The sequence below is a fragment of the Ursus americanus genome, chromosome 26, assembly GCF_024610735.1.
Source record: "Ursus americanus isolate L20-20 chromosome 26, mUrsAme1.1.p, whole genome shotgun sequence".
Taxonomy (NCBI): Eukaryota; Metazoa; Chordata; class Mammalia; order Carnivora; family Ursidae; genus Ursus; species Ursus americanus.
In genome coordinates this window covers 42,569,841-42,592,116 of record NC_142152.1, presented here as the reverse complement: position 1 = coordinate 42,592,116, position 22,276 = coordinate 42,569,841, and the positions used below count along the sequence as shown (strand labels likewise).

The 22,276-nt window shown below is 48.0% G+C and overlaps 1 protein-coding gene across 11 annotated transcripts in view; it reads left to right on the top strand.

Annotated features, from left to right (window-relative positions):
* LOC123778161 (uncharacterized) overlaps nt 1-22,063 on the top strand; it is a 35,890-nt gene extending 13,827 nt beyond the window's left edge. For 4 of the 11 annotated variants that reach the window (XR_015721892.1, XR_015721893.1, XR_015721894.1 and 1 more), the window contains 5 exons: nt 11,934-12,094; nt 13,876-18,651; nt 18,956-19,124; nt 21,065-21,185; nt 21,905-22,063. Coding sequence is in view for 1 of the 11 variants with exons in the window: in XM_045775387.2 (XP_045631343.1) it covers nt 11,934-12,094; nt 21,065-21,185; nt 21,905-21,987 (365 nt within the window). In the remaining 10 variants the exon portion in view is untranslated. The remainder of the gene's footprint in view (nt 1-11,933; nt 12,095-13,875; nt 18,652-18,955; nt 19,125-21,064; nt 21,186-21,904) is intronic. The other 7 variants (XR_015721890.1, XR_015721888.1, XR_015721891.1 and 4 more) reach the window with 7 other exon arrangements.
* The last annotated feature ends 213 nt before the right edge of the window (nt 22,064-22,276 follow it).

The window sequence follows — 22,276 nt, the reverse complement described above, 5'->3', positions numbered from 1 at the left end:
TACAGATGCTATCAGTAAAAAGGATCTCTGAAAACAAGTGACTTTTAGGTGTGCAAAATATGCCAATTAGGGGAAAAAGGTAAAATTATTATTTGCAAATGATATTGTTTGCTTGGAAAAATGAAGCAGAATGAATGGAGAAACAACAATAAGACAGTTCGGTAAGGTAGTTAGGTATAAGCTTACTCTACAGAAATCCATGTATTTTATATGGACAAGCCCAGCTAGTTAGGAGGTATATGGAAGGCTTCATTTACAATAGCCATGAATAAGATAAAACACCAAGGAATATACTTCGTAAGAACTATAAGATCTTTTTTTTAAAAGCCTTACTGGATTTAATTGTCTTTTAAAGACATTTATTTGAGAGAGAGAGCATGCATGAGTGGGGTGCGGCAGGGGAGAGGGAGAAGAGGGAGAGAATCTCCAGCAGACTCCCCACAGAGGCCGACTCAGGGCTCCATCTCACAACCCTGAGATCAGGACCTGAGCTGAAACAATTTGGATGCTTAACCCACTGAGCCACCCAGGTGCCCCTCTTTTATTTATTTTTTTAAAGATTTTATTTTTTTAAGTGATCTCTACACCCACCCATCCTGGGGGTCAAACTCATAAACCTGAGATTGAGAGTCTCATGGTGTACTGACTGAGCCAGCCACGTGCCCCAAAACTGTAAGATCTTTAGGGTAAAAACTTCACAATGCTACACAAGGACTCAGAAGGACAACTAAACAGTGGCAAGTCACACCATGTTCTTGAATAGAAAGACTCAACATCATAAATGTATTCCTCCTCAATTAACCCATAAATTTAATGTGATTCCATTAAATTCCAAACCATGTTTGGAAACTGGACAAGATGATTTCAAAGTTCAAGTGGAAAAAGTGAAAAACAAAAAGAGCCCTGAAAATTCTAAAAAGAATAAATGGGGAATCAGCTTTATCAAATATTGAAAGATAAGACAAAACTATAATAATTGTAATAGTGTAACATAGGCACATGAACAGGCAGGTCAACAGAACAAGAATTCCAGAAATAAACCCAAATGCACAAGAATTTTGTATGTAATTTTTAAAATGTTATTTAAAATGTCTGAGTAAAAGATGAATGTTCAATAAGTAAGATTAGGACAACTGGGTAGCCATCTGGGGGGGGAATCCAAATGAAGGGAAAATTAAAATACAAAAAAGAAAAATAGTGTGGGCAATAAGAGGAGACTTTTTTTTTAATGGTGTTTGTGCCCTATCCTTGTCAAGTGCTTTTGGCTTTTTTTTTTTTTCTTTTTAGATTTTATTTATTTATTTGTCAGAGAGAGAGAGAGCATGAGTGAGCACAAGCAGGGGGAGCGGCAGGCGGATGGAGAAGCAGGCTTCCCGCTGAGCAGGAAGCCTGACGTGGGACTCGATCCCAGGACCCTGGGATCATGACCTGAGCCGAAGGCAGACGCCCAACCAACTGAGCCACCCAGGCATCCCAAGAGGAGACATTTTTAATAATCTCGGAGTGTGGGTCTTTCTCAACAAGACAAAAGATGCAGAAGCCATAGAAGAAATTTGACCACACTGAAGAATGTTTTCCTCTTTAATACTTGTAGATGCTATAGTCCCTACTACTATGATGGCATTTTGGTCCCCCCCCCCCAAAGGGCCTTGAAGGGACCTTTCCCTTTAAGACAAAACAGTAACAAGGGGCACCTGGGTGGCTCAATCTGTTAAGCATCCAACTCTTGATTTTGGCTCAGGTCATGATCTCTGAGTTGTGAGATCAAGCCCTGCATCGGGTTCCACGCTGAGTGTGGAGCCTGCTTGAGATTCTCTCTTCCTCTCCCTCTGCCCCTCCTGCTCTCTCTCTCTCTCTCTCAAAATAAATAAATCATTTAAAAATAACAAAAAATAAAATAAACAAGAAAATGTATGTTTCAAGAAGGCAGTTTTTTTCTACTTCTCCCCCTGTTTCTAACACCCCCAAACTCAGACATGATGGAGCTCAGGCAAGGCCCAAATCCTCGCTCACTGGGCAGTTAGGGAAGGACAGGCACAGTGGAGGCGAGGGTTGCCTCCTTTGCTCTCTCTACTGTCCCTTTGGCCACAACCTATCAGGAAAAGCAGAAGACCCAGCAGGCAGCCTGTGAGATGGGGGGCCCCAGTCCTGCTCCCATGGCAACATTGCCCAAACCACACTCAGGCTCCCCGCTTAGCTGACCACCTCACACCTTTATGTAAATTCTCTGAATCACCTTTGCATAGAAAATGAAAGTGCTTTGTTAAAAAACAAAAAACAGTTTTCCTTTCTAATAAACTACCATAAGCAAATTCAACAACCAGAAACTGGAAAAAGTGAAGAGCTCATTTAAATCAGTTGACAATGCAGTGGGCAAAGATTCTATGAGCAAACACGAGGAAAAAATGGAAACATGTCTCAACCATGAAAAGATAATCTCAAACTTAAGAAAAATGTAAATTGAAAGAACATAGGTAAAATATTTTCCACCTTTTTTCAAAGTCAAAAAGTTTGATATCTGTTTACAAGGTATGAAAAAGCAAATATTGCTGGTGGTGGTATATATGATACAAGCTCAATAGAGCATAATTTGGCAATAACCAATACAAATCGAAAATGTATGCTCTCGGGGCACCTGGGTGGTTCAGTTGGTTAAGCGTCCAACTCTTGATTTCAGCTCAAATCTTGATCTCAGGGTCATGAGTTCAAGCCCCGAGTTGGGCTCCATGCTGGGCATGGAACTCACTTAAATAAGATAAAATAAAGTGTAGGCATTTTTCAATCCAGCACTCCTACTTCTTGGGGTTTATCCTACATATATCCTCACCAATCTAGATTCCTCATCCTAGCAGAACTCTAAGTGAAAAAGGCAAAACAAAAGACTTTCTGTGTAGGGGATACTAAGCCAAATTATTAGGTCACAAGTAGTATTTTGAAGATGGGGATTAAGAGAACATGTGATTGCTGAATGCTGGGATCCTCATCCTTTTCTCCCCACTAAACTGACAACCAAATCTTTACTCTTCATGTAGAAATTTTAAAGGATTCTTTTCTGGAGAGTCTGGCAATTCCCAAGATAGAGGCAAAAGAGTTTCTGTAACAAATGTCCCATACAGATTTCTCTGAAGTGAACTCCAAAGTCTAAAAGTCCTAAACCCAAGTGCTCAGATCTTCAAAGTGTTTTTTAGTCCCTGGCTCTTTTTTTTTTTTTCTTCAAGATTTTATTTATTTGAGAGAGAGAGTGAGTGAGAGAGAGCACACATGAGCAGGGGCAGAGGGAGATGGAGAAGCAGACTCCCTTGATGAGCAGGGAGCCCAATGCGGGGCTCCATCCCAAGACCCCAGGATCATGCCCTGAGCTGAAGGCAGATGCTGTTAACCGACTGAGCCACCCAGGCGCCCCCAGTCCCTGGCTCTTAATCATAAGCAGGCAACCAAGGATTATCCATACATCTGAGAAAAGCCTTTAAGCATGAGTTTTAGAGATGAAAACGAATGAACAGAAGGGAAAAAGCAATGTTGGAGTAAACAGGCTATGCAAGGGAGATGAAAATTTTAAAACATTCTGATATTTTCAGGTAAGTTCATAAACAGGATGACATTTTTAAAGGAAAAAACCTCTTGGATATTAATATTGTGAATAGCAGGAATAAAAACACTAGAAGGGTTGGAAAAGAAAATTGAGAAAATCTCCCAGGAAGAGCAACAAGATGAATCTTAGGAGAACTAGAGATAAGAAGGAGTGCCACCCTGAGAGAGAGGTCCAGCATCCAAACACTGGAGGAGGAAATCATCTACAGAATGTTCAAGAAAAATGTCCAGAACTGAAGGACATGAGTCTGCAGAGCAAATGAGCCTACCTGGTACCCAGCAAAATGGATGAAAATAAGTCCATACAAGGCACAACACTATGAACTTTTTGAACACTTGGAATAAAGAGAAGATCCCGCAAGCTGGCAGAGAAAATGTCACATACAAAGGATCAGAAATCGGATTGGCTTTAGACTTCTCAGCCACTACACCAAAAGCCAGAACTCAATCTGGAATATAAGCTCTTGGACTCTGTCCCTCTGTATCTTAGTCTCTGTTGTTCACTGATGTATCCCTCATACTTAGAGCACTGCCAGGCATGTATTAGGTTCTCAATAAAAATTCACTGAATGAAAGAGAACAGTGGAGAAATACTTCCAGAATTCTGAGGAAAAGTTTCTTCCAGCCTGTAACTAAACCCATCAATTAAGTATGGGGTTAGAATAAAGACATTTTTGGACATGTGAGGTCTCAAACAGTTTACCATCCGTGTAGCCTTTCTCAGAAAGCCATGAGAGGATCTGCTCCACCAAAACACGAGAGTAACCCCTGAAAGGCAAGCAGTACAGGAAATAAGCGGGAAAAACATAGGGATCCACCAGGAAGGTGGTGATAATAGTTGTGCATCAGATGTAAAGGGCAGCTGGTTCAGACTGGGACAGGCGCCAGTGCCCACTGCCATTGTCATACCATTTTGTCTAGGGACAGAGTGCCCTGGTTGTCCTGGCCCCAATTCTCAGCTGTACTTGGTTTGCCTAGACCTTGTATTAATGAATTCCCTGCCACCAGCATTAACTGAGAACCTTCATTTTACACCATAGAAATATTCTGCTCTGACCCCCTCCTGCGAGCGGGAGGTAGGGCAGGATGAACTAAGAAGCAGAAAGTACAGGGGCGCCTGGGTGGCTCAGTCGTTAAGCGTCTGCCTTCGGCTCAGGGCGTGATCCCAGCGGTCTGGGATCGAGCCCCACATCAGGCTCCTCTGCTGGAAGCCTGCTTCTTCCTCTCCTATTCCCCCTGCTTGTGTTCCCTCTCTCGCTGGCTGTCTCTATCTCTGTCAAATAAATAAATAAAATCTTTTAAAAAAAAGGCAGAAAGTACAGCAAATCCTCATCTTGGCACTATTCCTGAGAGACATGCCGAACCTGACCCACACCATAGCCCAGCCAAATGCTCCACCCGTGATGAGCCCTGTGTTTCCCACATTTCATAACCTTGCTGTGAAGGTTCCCCCAGACCACCCCCAGGTTCAGCGATTTGCTAGGAGGACTCAGAACTCAGCATGTGGTCGTACACAAGATTTTACTTTATTACAGTGAATGGACACAAAATCAGCAAAGGAAAAAGGCCATGGCAAAGTCTAGAGGAAATCGGGTGTGAGCCAGGAGTCCTCCAAGTGGAGCCACACAGGACATGCTTAATTCCTCCTCCACCAAATTTGTGATAATCCATTCCAGACATAGCACCCAGGGTTTTTACTGGAGGCCGGTCATATAGGCACATACCAGACTGACACAGTCACAGAAGGAAAGCAAGTGTTCAGCATAAACTAGAGTGTTTGCTGCACAGTTTATGTCCAGAGGGCCACACTTATCATTTAGGTCTGAGTCTAAGACTTTAGGGTGCCTTTCCCATCATCTCTTTCCCGTTTACTGCTGGCTGGCACCAGAAGTGCCAATGACACAGCTTCAACCACACAGACAGTAAAACATCCTAGTGACAGAAAACAAAGATGTAAGGAAATCAGTTTCCCTGAATAGCCACTTAGAGCAGCTGCCTCACCGGCCTGGACTGTTCACATCGGTGTAGATGTGAAAAGAAACACTTCTTCATGTTCTAATGCAGTATCTTTTTTTTTTCTTTTTTTCTTTTTAAAGATTTATTTGAGAGGGAGAGAGTGAGAGGGAATGGGGGGTGGGGCAGAGAAGAGGGAGAGAATCCTCAAGCAGACTCCCTGCTCAGTGTGGAACCCAACATGGGGCTCGGTCCTCAGCCAGAAGCGAGAGTCAGCTGCTTAACTGACTGAGCCACCCTGCCCCTCTAATGCAGTATCTTTGAATATCTTTGTTACAGCACTTTATCCCCACCCCACCCACATCTACTACAAAATGATAACACAAAAGACAAGATGGTAGCTACCTTAGAGAGAGGCTCCCAGGGAGCTTCCAAGATCTAGTGATGTTTCTTAACCTGAGTGATAGGACACTGGTATTGGTTTTATTCTTAGTCTTTTTAATCATGCATACGTATTTTACACATCTTTGTACGTCTATATGTGTGTTTGAGTCATTCCACAATTTAAAAAGAAAGTTAAAAATACAGTAATAATGAGCAGCACCTGGCTGGCTCAGTCGGTAGAGCGTGTGACTCTTGATCTTGGCGTGATGAGTTCAAGCCCCATGTTGGGTATAGAAATTACATTAAAACAAAAAAGTAAAAAATCCAATTGTGTAATAAAAATTAAGTGAAATGTAATGGCCCGTAGCCCTACTAAAGTCAGGACAAGACTTTCTGTTTCTACCACTGTTTAACATTGTACTGAAGGTATTAACCAAAGCAGTCAGACAAGAGGAAAAAATTAGATGTATAAAAAGTAGAAAAGAGGAAGTAAAACTTCTATTTATTGATGGTATGATCAAGTACTTAGAAAACCCAAGAGAGGGGCGCCTGGGTGGCACAGCGGTTAAGCGTCTGCCTTCGGCTCAGGGCGTGATCCCAGCGTTATGGGATCGAGCCCCACATCAGGCTCCTCCGCCAGGAAGCCTGCTTCTTCCTCTCCCACTCCCCCTGCTTGTGTTCCCTCTCTCGCTGGCTCTATCTGTGTTAAATAAATAAACAAAATCTTTAAAAAAAAAAAAAAAAAAAAAAAAAAAAAAAAAGAAAACCCAAGAGAATCAACCCAAAAAACTGCTATTAAGAGAATGCAGTGAACTGACAAGGTATACAGTTATCTGCAGAAATCAGCAGTCTTTATGCACACAAACACATAAACAGCATTGGGGTGACCATCCTCATACGTGTCCTCTTGTGGACTCGTTTGAGCATTTGCCTTTGATGTGTGCTCGGGAGCAAGACTGCTAGGGCACAGCGCTTACGCGTATTCTTCATTTGATTGACACTGCCAGATGGCTCTCCGGAGCAGCTGCACAAGCGGACACATCCCTCAGCATCCCTGCCAGCATTTGCCATGTACCCCAGAGAATGTGCTTCTGCAGAACCAGGGGCTAACCTGAGAAAGAGGAGGACCTGGGCTCTAGGAAATAAGGATTCTAACCGAGAAAAGCGGTGAGAGGAATCACCAGGATGGGCAACAGGCCTAAGTTGGAGTGGAAGGACGCGAGGCTGTGGGAAGGAGGGCTCCGGGAAATCAGTAGGCGAGCCACTGCATTTAAGTGGACTGAAAATATTACATTGATAGGTAATTGAAGGATCTGTTGGAGACTTTAGGGAAAATTTTTATGAAACAAAAACAATGCAAATATAAACACAAGGTAGAATAGCTGGAATAACAGAATAACTGGAAGTTATTTTAAAAAATGGGGGCATGCAGTGGTCAACTTCCTGGCTCCTCATTGAGCAATTGTTACATGTCCTTGATAATGTGAACACCGATTATTGATTTAGCCAAAGTTCATCATAAACTCTGAGAGGATGGGGAAGCAGACTCTGGGGTTGTTAGTGGTGAAAGAGCTAAATCTTCATCTGCCATAACAGGAAGTCAGTAGTATCTATGGGTCATTTACAAAATAGCCGTGTAGGCCTGTGACTTGGAAAGTGCTGGGAGAGTGGGAGTCGCTGCCTGTGTGTAGGAGGGTAGAGGAAAGGGGAGTGGTGGGGCAGGGACTGCTCTTTTTCATTATTTTAAAACAATTTCATTTTTAAACTTTATCTTTCTTGAGGGCACCTGGGTGGCTCAGTCAGTTAAGCATCCAACTCTTGATTTCGGCTCAGGTCATGATCCCAGGGTCGTGAGATGAGATCGAGCCCCATGTTGGGCTTCCTGCACAGCAGAGATTCAACTAGAGAGGCTCTCTCTCCCTTTCCCTCCGCCTTCTTCCCCTCCCCGCCACACATACACACACACACACGTGCACATGTGTGCACTTTCTCAAATCTTTTATTTCTTGGAAAAAATTAAAAATTTTAGATCATGATAAGAACTATGAAAGTAATAAGTTCTGAACATTCTGCTATATTCTAATAATCCTGTACATTTGGAAAACTGATTCAAGACAGGCGTTTATGATCCATGTGGTTGATCAGGTTCGGGAACATTAGGACACGAGAGCTCAGAGGTCTGCAGTGTTACACTGATGCAGATCAAGGCTACCATTAGGAAAATGTCCACCCATATCCTGAAACTCACCAAGTTGTATGCATTAAATAAGTACAGCATTTGGGGGCGCCTGGGTGGCTCAGTCAGTTGAGCATCCGGTTCTTGATTTTGGCTCAGGTCGTGACCTCAGGGTCATGAGATCAAGCCCCATGCTCCCATTCTGGGAGCTTGCTTGGGATTTTCTTTCTCTCTGCCTCTGCCCCTCCCACCCCCCAAAAAACTTAAATAAGTAGAGCATTCTGTATGTCAAACATACCTCAGTGAAGTGGTTTAAATGTGTATATCCTGAAACAGGTACCTAACGGCAATACAGGTTCACAGTACGCACTCCACCTGAAATGGTGATCAGATCCCACTGAACTAGGAAGCATGTTCAGTCTTCAGATGACACTGGTCATAGAGGAGCATCAGATTTTGCCTTTCATATCCAGAAAACCTTTCATCCGAATAATCTTAAGGAGTCCCCCAGAAATCTTAGAGTTCTCCAGTTATCTCTGCATCTCTATGTGCCTTAACCCCAGAGGAAACCCTGTAGATAAGCATTAAGAGTATTCCAGAAGTATGAGCTGGGAAGTATGAGCTGACGGAGTATGGTTATGTCGAGTCTTATACCTACTTGATGGACCATTATTGGCAGTAGGTGAATTATCAGTCCCCATAACAGCAGTATACATCCAGTCCCTTTGCCATGGCCTCAAGGGGGTCAAGTCATTCTTAACCCCTTCATGTCACATTTGGCCATGCAACTTGCTTTAGTCAATGCTAGTGAACATATGTGCAGAGGCTTGAAATGTGCTTGCACGTGGGCATTTGGGCGTGCGCTCTTACACTCCAGTAATCGGCCACAAGAGCTTCCCCTGGTAACTTCAGCCCAGGCTCCAGAATGCGACACATGCAGCAGAGCTGTTGCAGAGGCCTGCAGCCTGCAGCAGAGCGGCCCCAGCTAACTCCCTCAGACAGCAGTGCAGACCTGACAGAGTCTCAGCCAGCCCACTAGGGAGCTCTGGAGCAGATTCCTTGATGGAGAGGCCCTGGGTCAGGGGGAAATGGCCAGACCCTTGTACTGCTGTCTGGCTCAGTCACTGACTAGGGACTGCCCAGAAAGACAGATACCTTAGCTACCATGGCTTGCCAGTCATTGGCTGGGAGATGCCCCAAAAAGAGCATGACCTTGGTTTGAAAGCTGAGATGGAGCCTGTCAGCTAAGCCCCCTCCTTGCATCTGGGCAGCTGGTCCTTTCTAGAAGGGGATCTGAGCAGGACGTCTCCATGTCACCCACAGAGAGCTTTAAGATAGTACATGTATAAAAGATAAGGAAAGGCATAGGAAGCTAGTGTGCCTTTTGACAACCTAGAATGTATAAAGGACCTGTAATTCAGTCGTGCTACCAGTTCCTTCAGGTGGAAAACAGTACAGGACTCCTGGTTGTACTCCAAGCTGCTGCTTCCCCAGTCCTTTGCATCTCCATGAAGGACATCACTAGCACTCATGTAGTTGCTCAGGTGAGAAACCTAGACGTAAAGAAGAGCTTTCGGAAATTCAAAAGTATGATTGTTAAATTTAAAAATATGAGTGCTCGGGGCGCCTGGGTGGCTCAGTTGGTTAAGCATCTGACTCTTGGTTTCCGCTGAGGTCATGATCTCAGGGTCCTGGGATTGAGCCCCACATTGAGCCCCGTGTCCGCTTCTGTGCTCAACACGGAGTCTACTTGTCCCTCTCCCTCTGCTCCTCCCCCCCACCCCCGTTCACACTCTCTCTCTCACTCTCTCTGTCTCTGTCTCTCTCAAGTAAATAAGTAAATAAAAATCTTTTTTTTTTAAATATATGCAATTTTTATTTGTCTATTATACCTCAATAAGGTTGGAAAAGCATCTCCTGATATATGCTTTTTAAAAGAAATGGGTAAAAATAAAAATTAAATAAAAATCTTTAGAAAACTAAGTAAGTAAAAATATGAGTGCTCCTTGTAATGGGCCATAATGCAAGATTGTGGTGTTTGTTGAAGTTAACAGATTCACCGGAAGGAAGCTGCTGCTGACCCTCACGTGCAGCCGTGGACTGTACCAAGTTTTCCTTTGGATCATCTGCCTTCTGGTCTTTGGTTTCCTGTCTGGGAGTGTCCTGATTCTCATGATCTTTTTTTTTTTTTTTTAAGATTTTATTTATTTATTTGACAGAGATAGAGACAGCCAGCGAGAGAGGGAACACAAGCAGGGGGAATGGGAGAGGAAGAAGCAGGCTCACAGCGGAGGAGCCTGATGTGGGGCTCGATCCCAGAACGCCGGGATCACGCCCTGAGCCGAAGGCAGACGCTTAACCGTTGTGCCACCCAGGCGCCCCTGATTCTCATGACCTTTATCGCTATGATTTTAAGTTCCATTGTGTACTTTTCTTGGCTGTCATGATTTGTTCCCTTATCCTTATCATTCTGACCCTAAGAATTTTTAGTGTCCATTGTGATATAATGATAATTATATTTTATATTTATAATTATATTTTAACGTTTTTAACTTGCTGTTCATCTTCCTTTTTTTCACTTTATGTGTTTTGCTTCCCCTCAGTTACCTTCTCGTCCTGTTTGGGTTTTGGTATGATCAATAATGGAGAGAGAATGTACAAAAAGTATCTGAAATTCAGACACCCAGATTCGAGTGTGTCTCGGCCACTGTGTTGTAGTGCTGCGCGGTGTTGTCCTCCCATTGTTAGGACGCGCACGTTGACTTAGACGCAGAGGTGTGGGGGTCCCGTCACAGAGCACTGGTTTCGGAGGTGGCTTCGCTGCCTCTGGGACCCTTTGGCATGCCGAATGCATCAGGGTGAGATGTACCGGGTACACAGATTTGCACCCCAACAGACGTCGGATGTAGAAAACACATGACTCCGCACACAGATATACTTGGCTCTTTGCAGTATTGCTACTGGTTCTTGCATAGGACATGAGAATTCTGATCAAATCTATTTCGTGTCATTCCCAGAGGAAAAAAAATGTGTGTTTATAGTTGTGTTCACTGCGTTATGGAGTATATTCTTTGCAGGAGGACCTTCTGTCCTGATTAGGCATTGATAAGAACTGACTCCTCCACTTAACATCTCACAGCTCTGGTAACCGGGAGAATTTTCCACCAGCCACCTTCATGTGTTTCAAACTTTGCTTCCCCCCAACTTCTCACGCACTTCCTTCACCAGGCGCTCTGGGACCCATTCACATCCCTGAAACCTCTGGCCCCACACCCTTGACTACACAGAGAAGCCACTGAGCCATGTCCACAACAGCCCACTACACCTAAACTAAGTGTAGGCATCTGACAGCAGAAAGGGAGCAGAAAGAGACCGTAGTCTCAGCGATCTGCGGTGGAAGAGCTTAATTTTTCAAAATTTACAAAAACATGAGCACATTGCTGGGACCCGCCTAGGGGCCCAGGCTAGTGAGGGACCCTCCATGGTGGTTCCAACTCCACTTAGTTCTCCCCTCTCCCCCATGATGGGAGCTGCCCTCCAAAACACACCAAGCCCCCTTCCACTCCCACATCTAGCCCACAGGCCTTCCCCTTCAACCACCTCCCCTTGTCTCCACTCTGTTCTTCCCCACAGATACTTCTGGCATGTACAGCCGTGGCGTCTGCCCATGGCCCCAATGAGGCCTCCAAGCGCAAAGCCAGCAACACGGCAGCCGTGGTGAAGGCTCTAGACGGTCACCCATTAGTCATTTGTGTTACTATTGCATTATTTTTGAGTCAGTGTTGCCTCTTTTTAACTTATGCTCATTATCCTGTCCTCCATGTTTCAGATGAGAGCCCTTCAGGTCGGGCCCACCTGTCTCACCAGCCTCTCTGGACTCAGCCTCCTGGGTTTGTCCACAACAGCCTCTGTCAGTGCTGCTCAGGGCGCCGGTCGGCACAGAGGCGAGGCAGAACGGAAGTCCTCTGCATTGCAGCGCACGCTGTCGAGGTCAGCTGACTGTTCTGGCAGCAAGCTTTCCCAGGGAAAGGAGAGTGTTGATCACGTCCTGGGGCGAGCCGTTGGGCAGCAGGTTGGGAATTGGCAGCCAGCCCACAGATGGTACTTCGAGGGCCACTGTCTTTAACGACAAGACTTGGGGTCTTAGGAGTTTTGTAAATATCCTCTCATTCCCCCCTCCGCCTAGATGCAGAACTACCTGAGAGAGGTAGGAGGTGGACAGGTGGAGATGAAGCTGGTAGCTTTATTCCTGAAAAGCTGATTAGAAAGGAGGGCTGTGCATCTGCGGCCAAAGGGACTCCCTTTGGATTCATCTCACCCACCCCGAGGCGGCCCCTCCTCAGTGCGGGCGGCTCTGCAGGAGGGCAGTCCGAAGAGGACTGATGGGAGGGTGTTCCGTCTGCTTCCCAGACATGCCCATCATCTCCCCTGGGAGACGAGGAAAAATGAGAGACCAGAAGTGTCAGGTCAGCAGTGGTCACAGGTCCTCAACCTGAGACTGGATGGGGTGTGCGTGTGATTTTTCTAGAGTCTGCTGTAGACGTGGGTCCTCGGCCAGATCCCTTTAACCCAGCCCCAGAGGCTGCTGGGAGTGTTCCTACCCATTTCTTTGATGAATCCTCCTTGGCCCAAAGGGAGCTCCTGGCCAGAGAGACTATACTGCCCCCCACCAGGGGAAATTGACTGACTTAGGGCACAAAGGCTACCCCTTGCCTCCAGGTGGGAACAATGCGAGTGCAATCATCGGTTCAGGGCAGCTCAGGAGACCAGGTGGAAGCTAGTACCCAGCTGAGGCCATTCTTGCTTAGCTTCTGTCCCCTGCCCTCACTTGCTTTCCTCACTCCCCTTCTCCTTGGAGCGCCCCCTCCATAAATTACTTGTACAGGAACCCTTGCCTCAGCCTCAGCTTCCAGCAATGACAGGATTCACAGTTCCTTGGCTCTCCTCAGATTCTGAAAGTGCTTTATGATTTAGGGGGTTGAATGGTGGCCCCCCAAGAGATACGTCCACATCCGAATCCCTGAGACCTGTGAGCATCACCTTATTTGGGAAAAGGGTCTTTGCAGATGTAATCAAGGATCTTGAGATGAGATCATCCTGGATTAGCCCAGTGGGCCCTCAATCCAATGACAGGTGTCCTTAAAGAGACACAGAGCCAAGGTGGCCCTGGGAGGACAGAGGCAGAGACTGGAGCGGGAGCAGGCGGCCACAAGCTGAGGAACATGTGGAGCCAGCAGGAGCTGGAAGAGGCCAGAAAGGATCCTCCCTTAGAGTCTGTACAGGGGTCAAGGTCCTGCCACATGCTGATGCCTGGCTCTGGCCTCCAACACTGTGAGAGAATAAATGCCTCATGTAAACCTCACACACACACCCTCTCCCCACCCCCACCCCCACCCCGCCGGCGTGGTGGTCATTTGTTTCTGCAGCCATAGGACATGAATACCTCCAGAAGGTTAAGAATTCCTTCTAGTTGTTGAAGCCAAAGTCCTGCCACCGGGAAGTATGAGCGGAGCGTGTGCCCAGGCCGGTGGTTCCCCTGCCCCCACATGCATCACTGAGGTCTCCAGCTCCCCATATCCAGGCCCTCAAAGGGCCAAGCTTATCAGGAGCCTGTGTGTTGCTGACGTCACGGTGTGTGTCTATGACGGGGAGTGTAGGTGACTTCTCCGGGCTGCACTTACTACCTTGTACCGTCCCCTCTGCAGCGGGGCCACCCCCTCGTTCTTCTTGTTCCGAGAGAGCGCCACAAAGGCCTGTTTTGTTTTCCGTAGGATTCCGACAAACCGCAGCATGGTCTTCCGGACAGTATTTTTCAGGATTGTGTCGTGTTCCAGGGTTCATCTCTGATGATGCTTTCCTTCCTCTACATTTTGTCCATCCTCTCAAAAAGTTAGCTCAACAGGGAGCTCATGCTGGCGCGCTGGACTCCTCTGTTCCTTCCCTCTTTTTATCTTCATGGTTATTCATGACTGTATAATCAGGACTTCTTTTTAAAGAAGCTCCTTACTTGATATTAGCTGACAGAACAAAAGGTTCTTGATTAAATGGTGACTTTTTTGTTCTCACTGAAAGTCAAAAGCTAATGAGATACTTTGATCAAAATGAATTTTGATATCCATTCTATGAAAATAGCAAAAAAACTTCCAGGAGCAAGCAAATGGCTGTGTGGACCGATGCTTTCAGAGGTCAAGAACCATCGATCAGAAGATCTGTTTCTGTTCTTTTCTTTTTTAAGATTTTGTTTATTTATTCATGAGAGAGAGAGAGGCAGAGGGAGAGGAAGAAGCAGCAGTGGGCTCCTGGCTGAGCAGGAGCCTGATCTGAGCTGAAGGCAGACGCTTAGCCAACTGAGCCATCCAGGTGCCCCCCGGTGGTCTGTTTCTGAACAAGGAGATCTGCTCACACCAGAGCACAGATGGGAAGTAAATGCCTCCTGCCGGTCTCCCCCAACCCTTGCAGCAGCTTTCTCATTGTCTCCCTGTGCCCACGTTTGTGATCCTCAAATCCCAGTTCCACCAGACTCCATGATCCACCTAGAACACAGATTTCCCGGTGGCCTTCCCTGCTCCCCACTGTCTCCTGTAGGATAGAGACCGTGCCCCCCCCCCCCCCCGCGTAGTCCCAGGCTTTCCGGATGGGCCCTGCCTTCCTACGGAGCATGCCCCTGCCCCACTGCTTCTCACCTTTATACCTCTGCACATGCCGTCCCCTCCTTTGGCATGCCCTTCTTCTGCCCTGACCACATCTCCCTGACCACTCGGCCCGGTGTCACGGCCATCGGGAAGGGCCCTCACCGTGCTCCCATAACACCCTGAGCCTATTTTTGTCATGGCACTTACATCAGAGTATACAATGATCCATCTTGCGTCTGTCTCCCCAGCGCGGAGCTCCCAGCACAGGAAGTGCATCTTGTAGATCTTTGAGTCCCCAGACCTAGATCAGTGTGTGGCAAATGAAGGGTTAATGAAATCTCTTGCCTCCTAGGAGGAATATCAGGGGCTCGATCTCACAACCCTGAGATCCTGACCTGAGCCGAAATCAAGACACTTAACCAACTGATCCATCCAGGCGCCCCCCCACCGCCCCATTCTGTATTCTTTCATTTACCCTGTAAATTATCTTGGAATGTTTGAAATACTTACGTTTATTTCTATCCAAAACAAAAAGAAACTAGAAATGTTTATAATTTAAAAAAATCTATTATTTAACTTTTTCATTATTTTTATACATCCACTAAGGTCTAAAAATTATTTGAGGCAAGTTATAATAGAAGAAAAAATATCAAACCATAAAACCCCGACCAGCAGAGACTTCTGTCCTGTTGCCCAGGACCAGGTCACCTGGCCCCCTGACCGCTGAGAGGTTGGGGAAGCGAGTAGGGGAGAGGCTGTTGGAAATGACCAAACAGACAACCAAGAGTGTGGGCCACTGAATGTAAATAGCATCTAAGAGTCATTCATCAGATTTCTTTCTCATTCAACCCAGGAGTCCTGCCTCACTAGCAAATAAGGTTCCATCTCTTCAATTTGTAAGCCACTCTGAGCTCTTCTTAAGAAAGGAAATACATTATCTTTTTGAGATCCTCCCCACTCCCACCCAACAGCAAACTCCTGAACACTGGAGCACCATTCGAAGCTCCTTTGGTTGCCAGAAACAAAAGCCCAGCTCCCAGGATCATGAATGAAATGGGGTTGTGGCCTCAGCGCCGAGCCATGGGTAGCGCAGGGGCAGGAGCGCGGCTTCCCTGCCTGCATCTTGAAAGCTGCTCACTGACCATCTCTCATCTCCGACTCTCCCTGGTGGCTTCAGTATAACCTTGAACATGAGAAGGAGGATAAGCTCTTCCCACCAATTCCAGGGAGAAAACGCTGGGGGAAGGACTGTGATTGGTGTGATTGCAGTCTGATTCTGTCGCGAACCAGTCACCCCGGCCAAGGCCAGGCGCCCACACTGCAGAGGAGGGAGGTGCGGTACTAAGCTGGGCCACTGGCCAGAGTCCCAGGCTAGGGTGGGTCAGGAGCACGGCCCGTGAGCAGAGGAGAAGGAGCGAGCACTGAGCAGGCAGTGGCTGTCCACCACACTGGCCAGCGACCTGCTCCTCCAGGCCATCCCTGCTGAGACTCAGACAGCCTGTGCACAGTGTCCTGCAGACCAGGACAGTTCAGGGCTGCTGAAGTGGGACTCTGTCCTCACAGCTCCCCGCGAGCAGCGATTCCTCAGGCAGTGGCAAAGGCACCACTCCACCCAGACCGCGCTCAGCCTGGGGCCCGTTCACACCCCACACAGTCTCCTTAGGGCCCCAACAGACAGCTCTGTGGCCAGGTGCACTTCCATCCTTCACCCCCTGCCCAGGATGCCGGCCTCATCTCCCCAGAGCAGAGGCCCTCCGTTCCTCCCAGTCCCAAGCTCAGCTCCATTTCCTAATCCAAGGGGCTTTTCATTCCTTTTGGGAAAACCCCTACTTATATTGGCTTGTTCAGGGGAACAATTTCCTACATAATGAGAAGCTGATGCCCCTCCTAAGAGACTCTTTGTAAGGGTGCTGCTTCTGAGACCAAACCAAGGGTGGTCCATTAACAATTCAAAATCCACTGCCCGGGGTGCCTGGGTGGCTCAGTCGGTTAAGTGTCTGCCTTCAGCTCACGTCATGATCCCCGGGTCCTGGGATCGAGCCCCACATTCGGCGGGGAGTCTGCTTCTCCCTCTCCCTCTGCTGCTCCCCCTGCTGGTGCTCCCTCTCTCTCTGTCAAATACATAAATAAAATCTTTAAAAAAAAAATCCACTGCCATTTATTGAGCACTTACTATGTACAAGGCCATCTCCCCTCCTTCATCTAATTTAACCCCCCAAATACTCGCAGAAAGTAGATATAATTAATCCCATCTGGCTGATAGAAATTCCCACAACGCAAGCGTGTGACAGAACCTGAATGTGAACCTGACTTTTGATTCCAGGGCCCCTGAATCTGGATTATAGAAGTCTGTGATCTGCGGGGGCCCAAGTCACGGAAGCGCTTGGCTCACTGACGTCTACACATGCACACAGCTGTTTAGTGCAGGGATTGCCCCCACCACGTGTGCATATGCTCGGGGCACCACCAGCTGTGGCCTCATGGGATTCCAAGAGCAAAGAGCCTTTGGCCCCTAAAATCAAGTTAGCCCCCCATACCCCGTGCTCAGAGAGGCACCAACACCCATTCCAGGCTGGAGGAAAATCTCTTACATGTGGCTCAGAGAGACAGCCTGTATGGCCCAGTGAGGTGCCTTTCTAAGGGACTTTCAAGGGGGATTGCCCAGAGCCACAAACTTCTGAACCCAACCAGAACCTTACACCCTTCAGGGCAGCTTGCCTCCATCATCACAACAGAGCTGTGATGGGGCCTGAGAAGATATGTAACAAGTTCTGGTTTTGGCTGCGGGCCTTCTAGCCCAGACTAAGAGAGTGCCTGACCCACGAGTTCCGGAAGTGCCACCTTCCTCGGTAACTCGGGGGATGCCGATGAGCCCAGCAGCATCCTCGAGTCACCCAGCTCCTTTCAGACCCGTGTTCAGATTTCCAGGTAGGAAGAGAACATACTATGTATTTTAATCCACTGACAGTTCCCAGGGCAAGTCGAAGGAAGCCAGGGTGTGCCCTGCTGGGTCCGGTCTGCGCTTATCCTGCACACCCCATGGGGCCCAGCATGCAGCAGGTGCTCGGTACGTGTGTTAGATGTATTTCAGCCTAATACAGGAGAGGTCCCCCCCAACAAAGCTGTTCTCACCCTCTCCCTCCAGCCACTGTCGTTTGCTCTGTTGCCAGCTTGCCCCCCGGGTGCCCTGGTGGCCACTATCCCAAGGCAGGCTTCCAGTTGGTTCGGGTGGAACGCGTTTCTTACACGGAGGGAAACCCTGGCACCGCCCTCACGGAGATCTGCCTCACCCTTACCAACAGATGATTCCACGGCTCTGTTGTGTTTGTGTTGCCATCGGGGCTCTCGTTCATTGGCGCCCAGAGAAAGTCCGGACTGTTCCCTGGGTGTTGGATGCCTGTGTCCGGATCCAGCGCTCGTCTCCCTGCTCTCGGCTCCTCTGGTTCCCTGTGCTCCGTGCCCCTGCGTCCTCGGGCTTCCGCTGGAGATGAGGCCGAGGCCGAGAGTTCTATGAGATCAGCAACCATTCCTGTTGTTTATATTGCTAACGGCACGTGGACCGCGGCTTGACATGGCTATTCTGAACATTTCTCCTAAGTTAACCGGCCGTCCAGCCCACCTGGCAGCACCACAGAATGGCAAAACAGTGTCTTTATCTTTCTCATTCATCACCTTGTCTGCCTCTTCTCTCATTGCACCTCCTGGGGGCCCACTACATACCCTAGCAATGCCTAGGAGGGTACCGGGTCCGCGCCCGGAGTGCACGTGACGAATGACCACAGTACAGGGCTACCGCATGTACATGAAGAAGCGCCATGGGAGGAAAGAGGAGGGAGACAGTACCCATCCCGTGGCTCCCCGAGGAGGTGGCTCCAGAGACAACCTTCAGCACCTGTTCACAGAGATAGAACACAGGTGGGAGGAGGCATGTGGGGTAGGTGGTGGTTTCGGGAGAGTGGGGGGCAGGGGGGCGGGGGGATGAGCAGGGAAATAGAGGAAGGGCCCCAAGAAGGCTGTGCTGAAGACTTTGGACTTGATCCTAACATCAAAGTGAACCACGGAAGGAGCCGAGCCATGGAGGGACTGTCACATATGGTGCCTAGAGATGTCCCTCTGGCCTCTGGTTAGACATGGAGGGTGGGACATTTGTAGTCACCTCTGCTCCTCCCAGAGCCCCTCACAGATGGTGGTAGAGATGATACATGTGTGTCTCACACAGAATGAAGGAACGAGACAAGAAAGCCAGAGGAGGGAGCAGTGAACCGAGTGTCGGGTGGCAGGAAGCAGACGGACAGGCAGCAGCGGGCCTTCCCTTAGTCTTCCGTGCAGTCACAGCCCCCAGCTGGGGCCCTGTCCAGCGCCCTTGGGAATTCGAATGACAGAAGGAGGTACTAAAATGCCAACTGTAAAGTTTTTGTGATTTGTGGGTGAGGGCCCAGCAGTGTCAGCATCTATAGGTCTTTGAAAGTGGTCTGTCTCTAGACAGGAACTTTACAGGTAAGGAAACTGAGGCCCACAGAAGTCAATCTCCCCAAGGCTCCATAGTGTGACAGTGGAGCAGGGATTCAGACCAGTGCCCGTAAAGACATGAAAAGATAATCTCTTCTAATTTTTATCTTTAAACATCTATAAATGAAATAATTATGTAAAAATCCCCCCTTTTGGAATACTACTCAGCCATCAAAAAAATGAAATCCAGGGGCGCCTGGGTGGCTCAGTTGGTTAAGTGACTGCCTTTGGTCATGATCCTGGAGTCCCTGGAGTCAGATCAATCAAAGAAATGCAAATTAAAAGGACAGTGAGATACCATCTTACACCCACCAGACGGGCAGAAATGCTAATATGGCAGACCAGGTGCTCGAGATGGTGAGAATTAAGAGACTCACTTCCTGCTGGGAGTGTCGGGGAACATTTTAAAGGCAGTTTGGCTGCATCTGCTAAAATGGATGAGTGTAAAACCCAGTGTAACCGGGAGACGTGACTAGAATGTCCATAGCAGCATAGAGTTTATAGTAACGAAGTCCGGAGACAACCCAGATGTTTACCCACAGAACAGACACACAAATCGCAGTAGAGTTGTGTGGTGGACTATTATGCGGCAGGAAAAAAGGAGTAAGCTGCTGTTGTACGAGTCGGAACGAATACATCTCTACAAACAGTGTTGAGAAAAAAAGAAGTTATAGATACATGTGATAACCATTTATTTAAATTCAAACACATCCGACACGTAAGGACACACATATGGATGTGGTAAAACAGCTCAGCACTCTCGGTAACGTCCTGTATCCTAAGCGGGGCGGCCAGCACGCGGCTGCTAACATTGTCATCACTCCTTGTAGTTGATCCATATGACAGATCTGAATGCTCAGGGGACTCACGGGGAGCCTGGCTCCCCTCACTGCTGCCATCCTTCCTCAAAAAGGACAGAAGTTGGGAGGCTTGCCTACAATTCTCTTTTAAAGGGGGAGTTTTTAAATAATGATTTCAGTTATAGATTTTTAAAAGATAAAAATCAGAAGAGATCCCGTTAGTGACAGGAACACCGGTGAGGCACAGGCAGGGAAATCACGGCAGGGTGGTGGGCACAAAAGTAGACGTGGTGCCTGGCTTCTCACCCGTGAGAATAGCCCACAGGCGCCTAACTGGCTCAGCTGATAGAACATGTGACTCTTGACCTCAGGGTCGTGAGTTTGAGCCCCACGTTGGGCATAGGGCTTATATTGAGGAGGAGGAGAAGGAGGACCACTGACACCCTGCTAAAGCATGCTGTCGGGGTTAACTCACTAGCTCTAATTGGGTTATCAGGATTAAATGTTGAGTGAAATGTAGTGTTGGGTTTATTTATCCTGTTGGGTTTTTTAAAGGTATTCTCTGCGCCTAGTATGGGGGCTTGAAGTCACGACCCCGAGATCAAGAGTCCTATGCTCCACCAACTGGGCCGGCCGGGCACCCCTGGCCTGTATTTCAAGTGAAATGCCAAGTTGCTGGAAGGGCTCTGAACGTAAAGGCGGGCATGTCATCTGCTGCTCAGAATAATTGTGAAGTCGCTGACAAATTGTCCTTATTGTGCAGCCCTTGGCAGCTTGAACTCTGAAGTTTGCCGTGTGATCTGCCACGACATAGTCGTTGGGACACACTTGTCTGCCCTACTTCAGGGAAGTTATGAGGCTTTGCAGTGTGCAAGTTTCCCGTCCCTCACTGGGTGCTCAGTTCTGTTTAATAATGCACTTACACAACAGCTGGTCCGTCCTCCAGTGAAGGACTTTAGAACCATACTAAGACAAGTGGAACCTGGTCCAGCTGTCCCTCCCTACCCCCATTTTTCCAGATGAGGAAACAGGCTTCAAGAGGAAGACCCTTGCCCCAAAATCAGCAGAGGCTGACAGAAGAGGGACAAAGAAGCAGACATGTCCTCTCCCTGGGGCTCTTAAAGGAGTGGCCTTTTCCAGGTAGGTGAAAGGGAAGGGCATGGGCCAAGGTGTGAAGGAGCAGGATGCTGGGGGGCAAGAGGGGACACTTTATTGTGGGGTTTGGAGGTGAGGGGAGAAGCAGCAGGACCAGCTTTTGGAGAGCCTGGTGAGCCCAGCTCAGGACCCAAAAATGACAGCAACCCCTTTCGTGGCAAGGTGGCCAGACCAAGGTGCTCACTGCCTGGTCAACTGGCCACATGGGCAGAATCCTAACTGACCGGCAGATGCCCCCTGCCTCAGTACAGACAAAAAGGATCTGTCAGCTGGGGACATCACACCCGCTCATTCCCCCACCTCAATTTCAGTTTTGGACCCAACCCCACCCTACCCAGGGGTATCAGAATCAATAGTCCCTCTGGGTCAGCTGGGCCTGTTCTTCCACTGGCTGAACAAGATGCTGCATCCAGGTGGGGGTCAGACTAAAGGGCTTTGTCCTTGTGACAGCCCCCGTGACAGCCGGGATGAAGAAGGGAGCAGGGAGGGTGGGCCCACTCCACCACCCTCATGGCCCAAGAGAGATCCAGGGGAGGTCGAGAAGAGGAGCGGGGAAGGCTGGGCATGGTAACTCTCCCTGTTAGCACTCAGATGATTCCAGTTTTGGCTTTTTTAACCTTCCTGCCTTTCTTCCTATATGAGGTTTTAGCAGTGAAATACATTTTTTTTTTAATTTCCAAAAATTGCCTCCCATTTTCTTCTAGACCGTGTTTCCTCCCTACTCACCGAAAGGCTGGAAGCTTTGCCGTGGACTTTTCAGGGCGAGACATTAATGGTGGTGATCTAGACTGGATCTCACATAATTCTCTCCTAATTCTCCCGTTCACAAGAAATAAACAAACATGAAATCCCTGAACATCAAAGCCGTTTCCTGTTAGAGACCCCAAACAACCCATCAACTGGCCAGTAGATGGCGCCAAAGGTTAGTTACTGCCTTTGGGCCCAGGGGCTCTAACCCGGTGCCTTCACACACGTGCTCAAGGCCTTTCCATACCTAGATGGCCACCTGCTCTGTCTTGAGTTGGTGGGGGACGGGGTGGTGGGGGCGGGGGGAGGAGGTGGAAAAGACAAAGTCT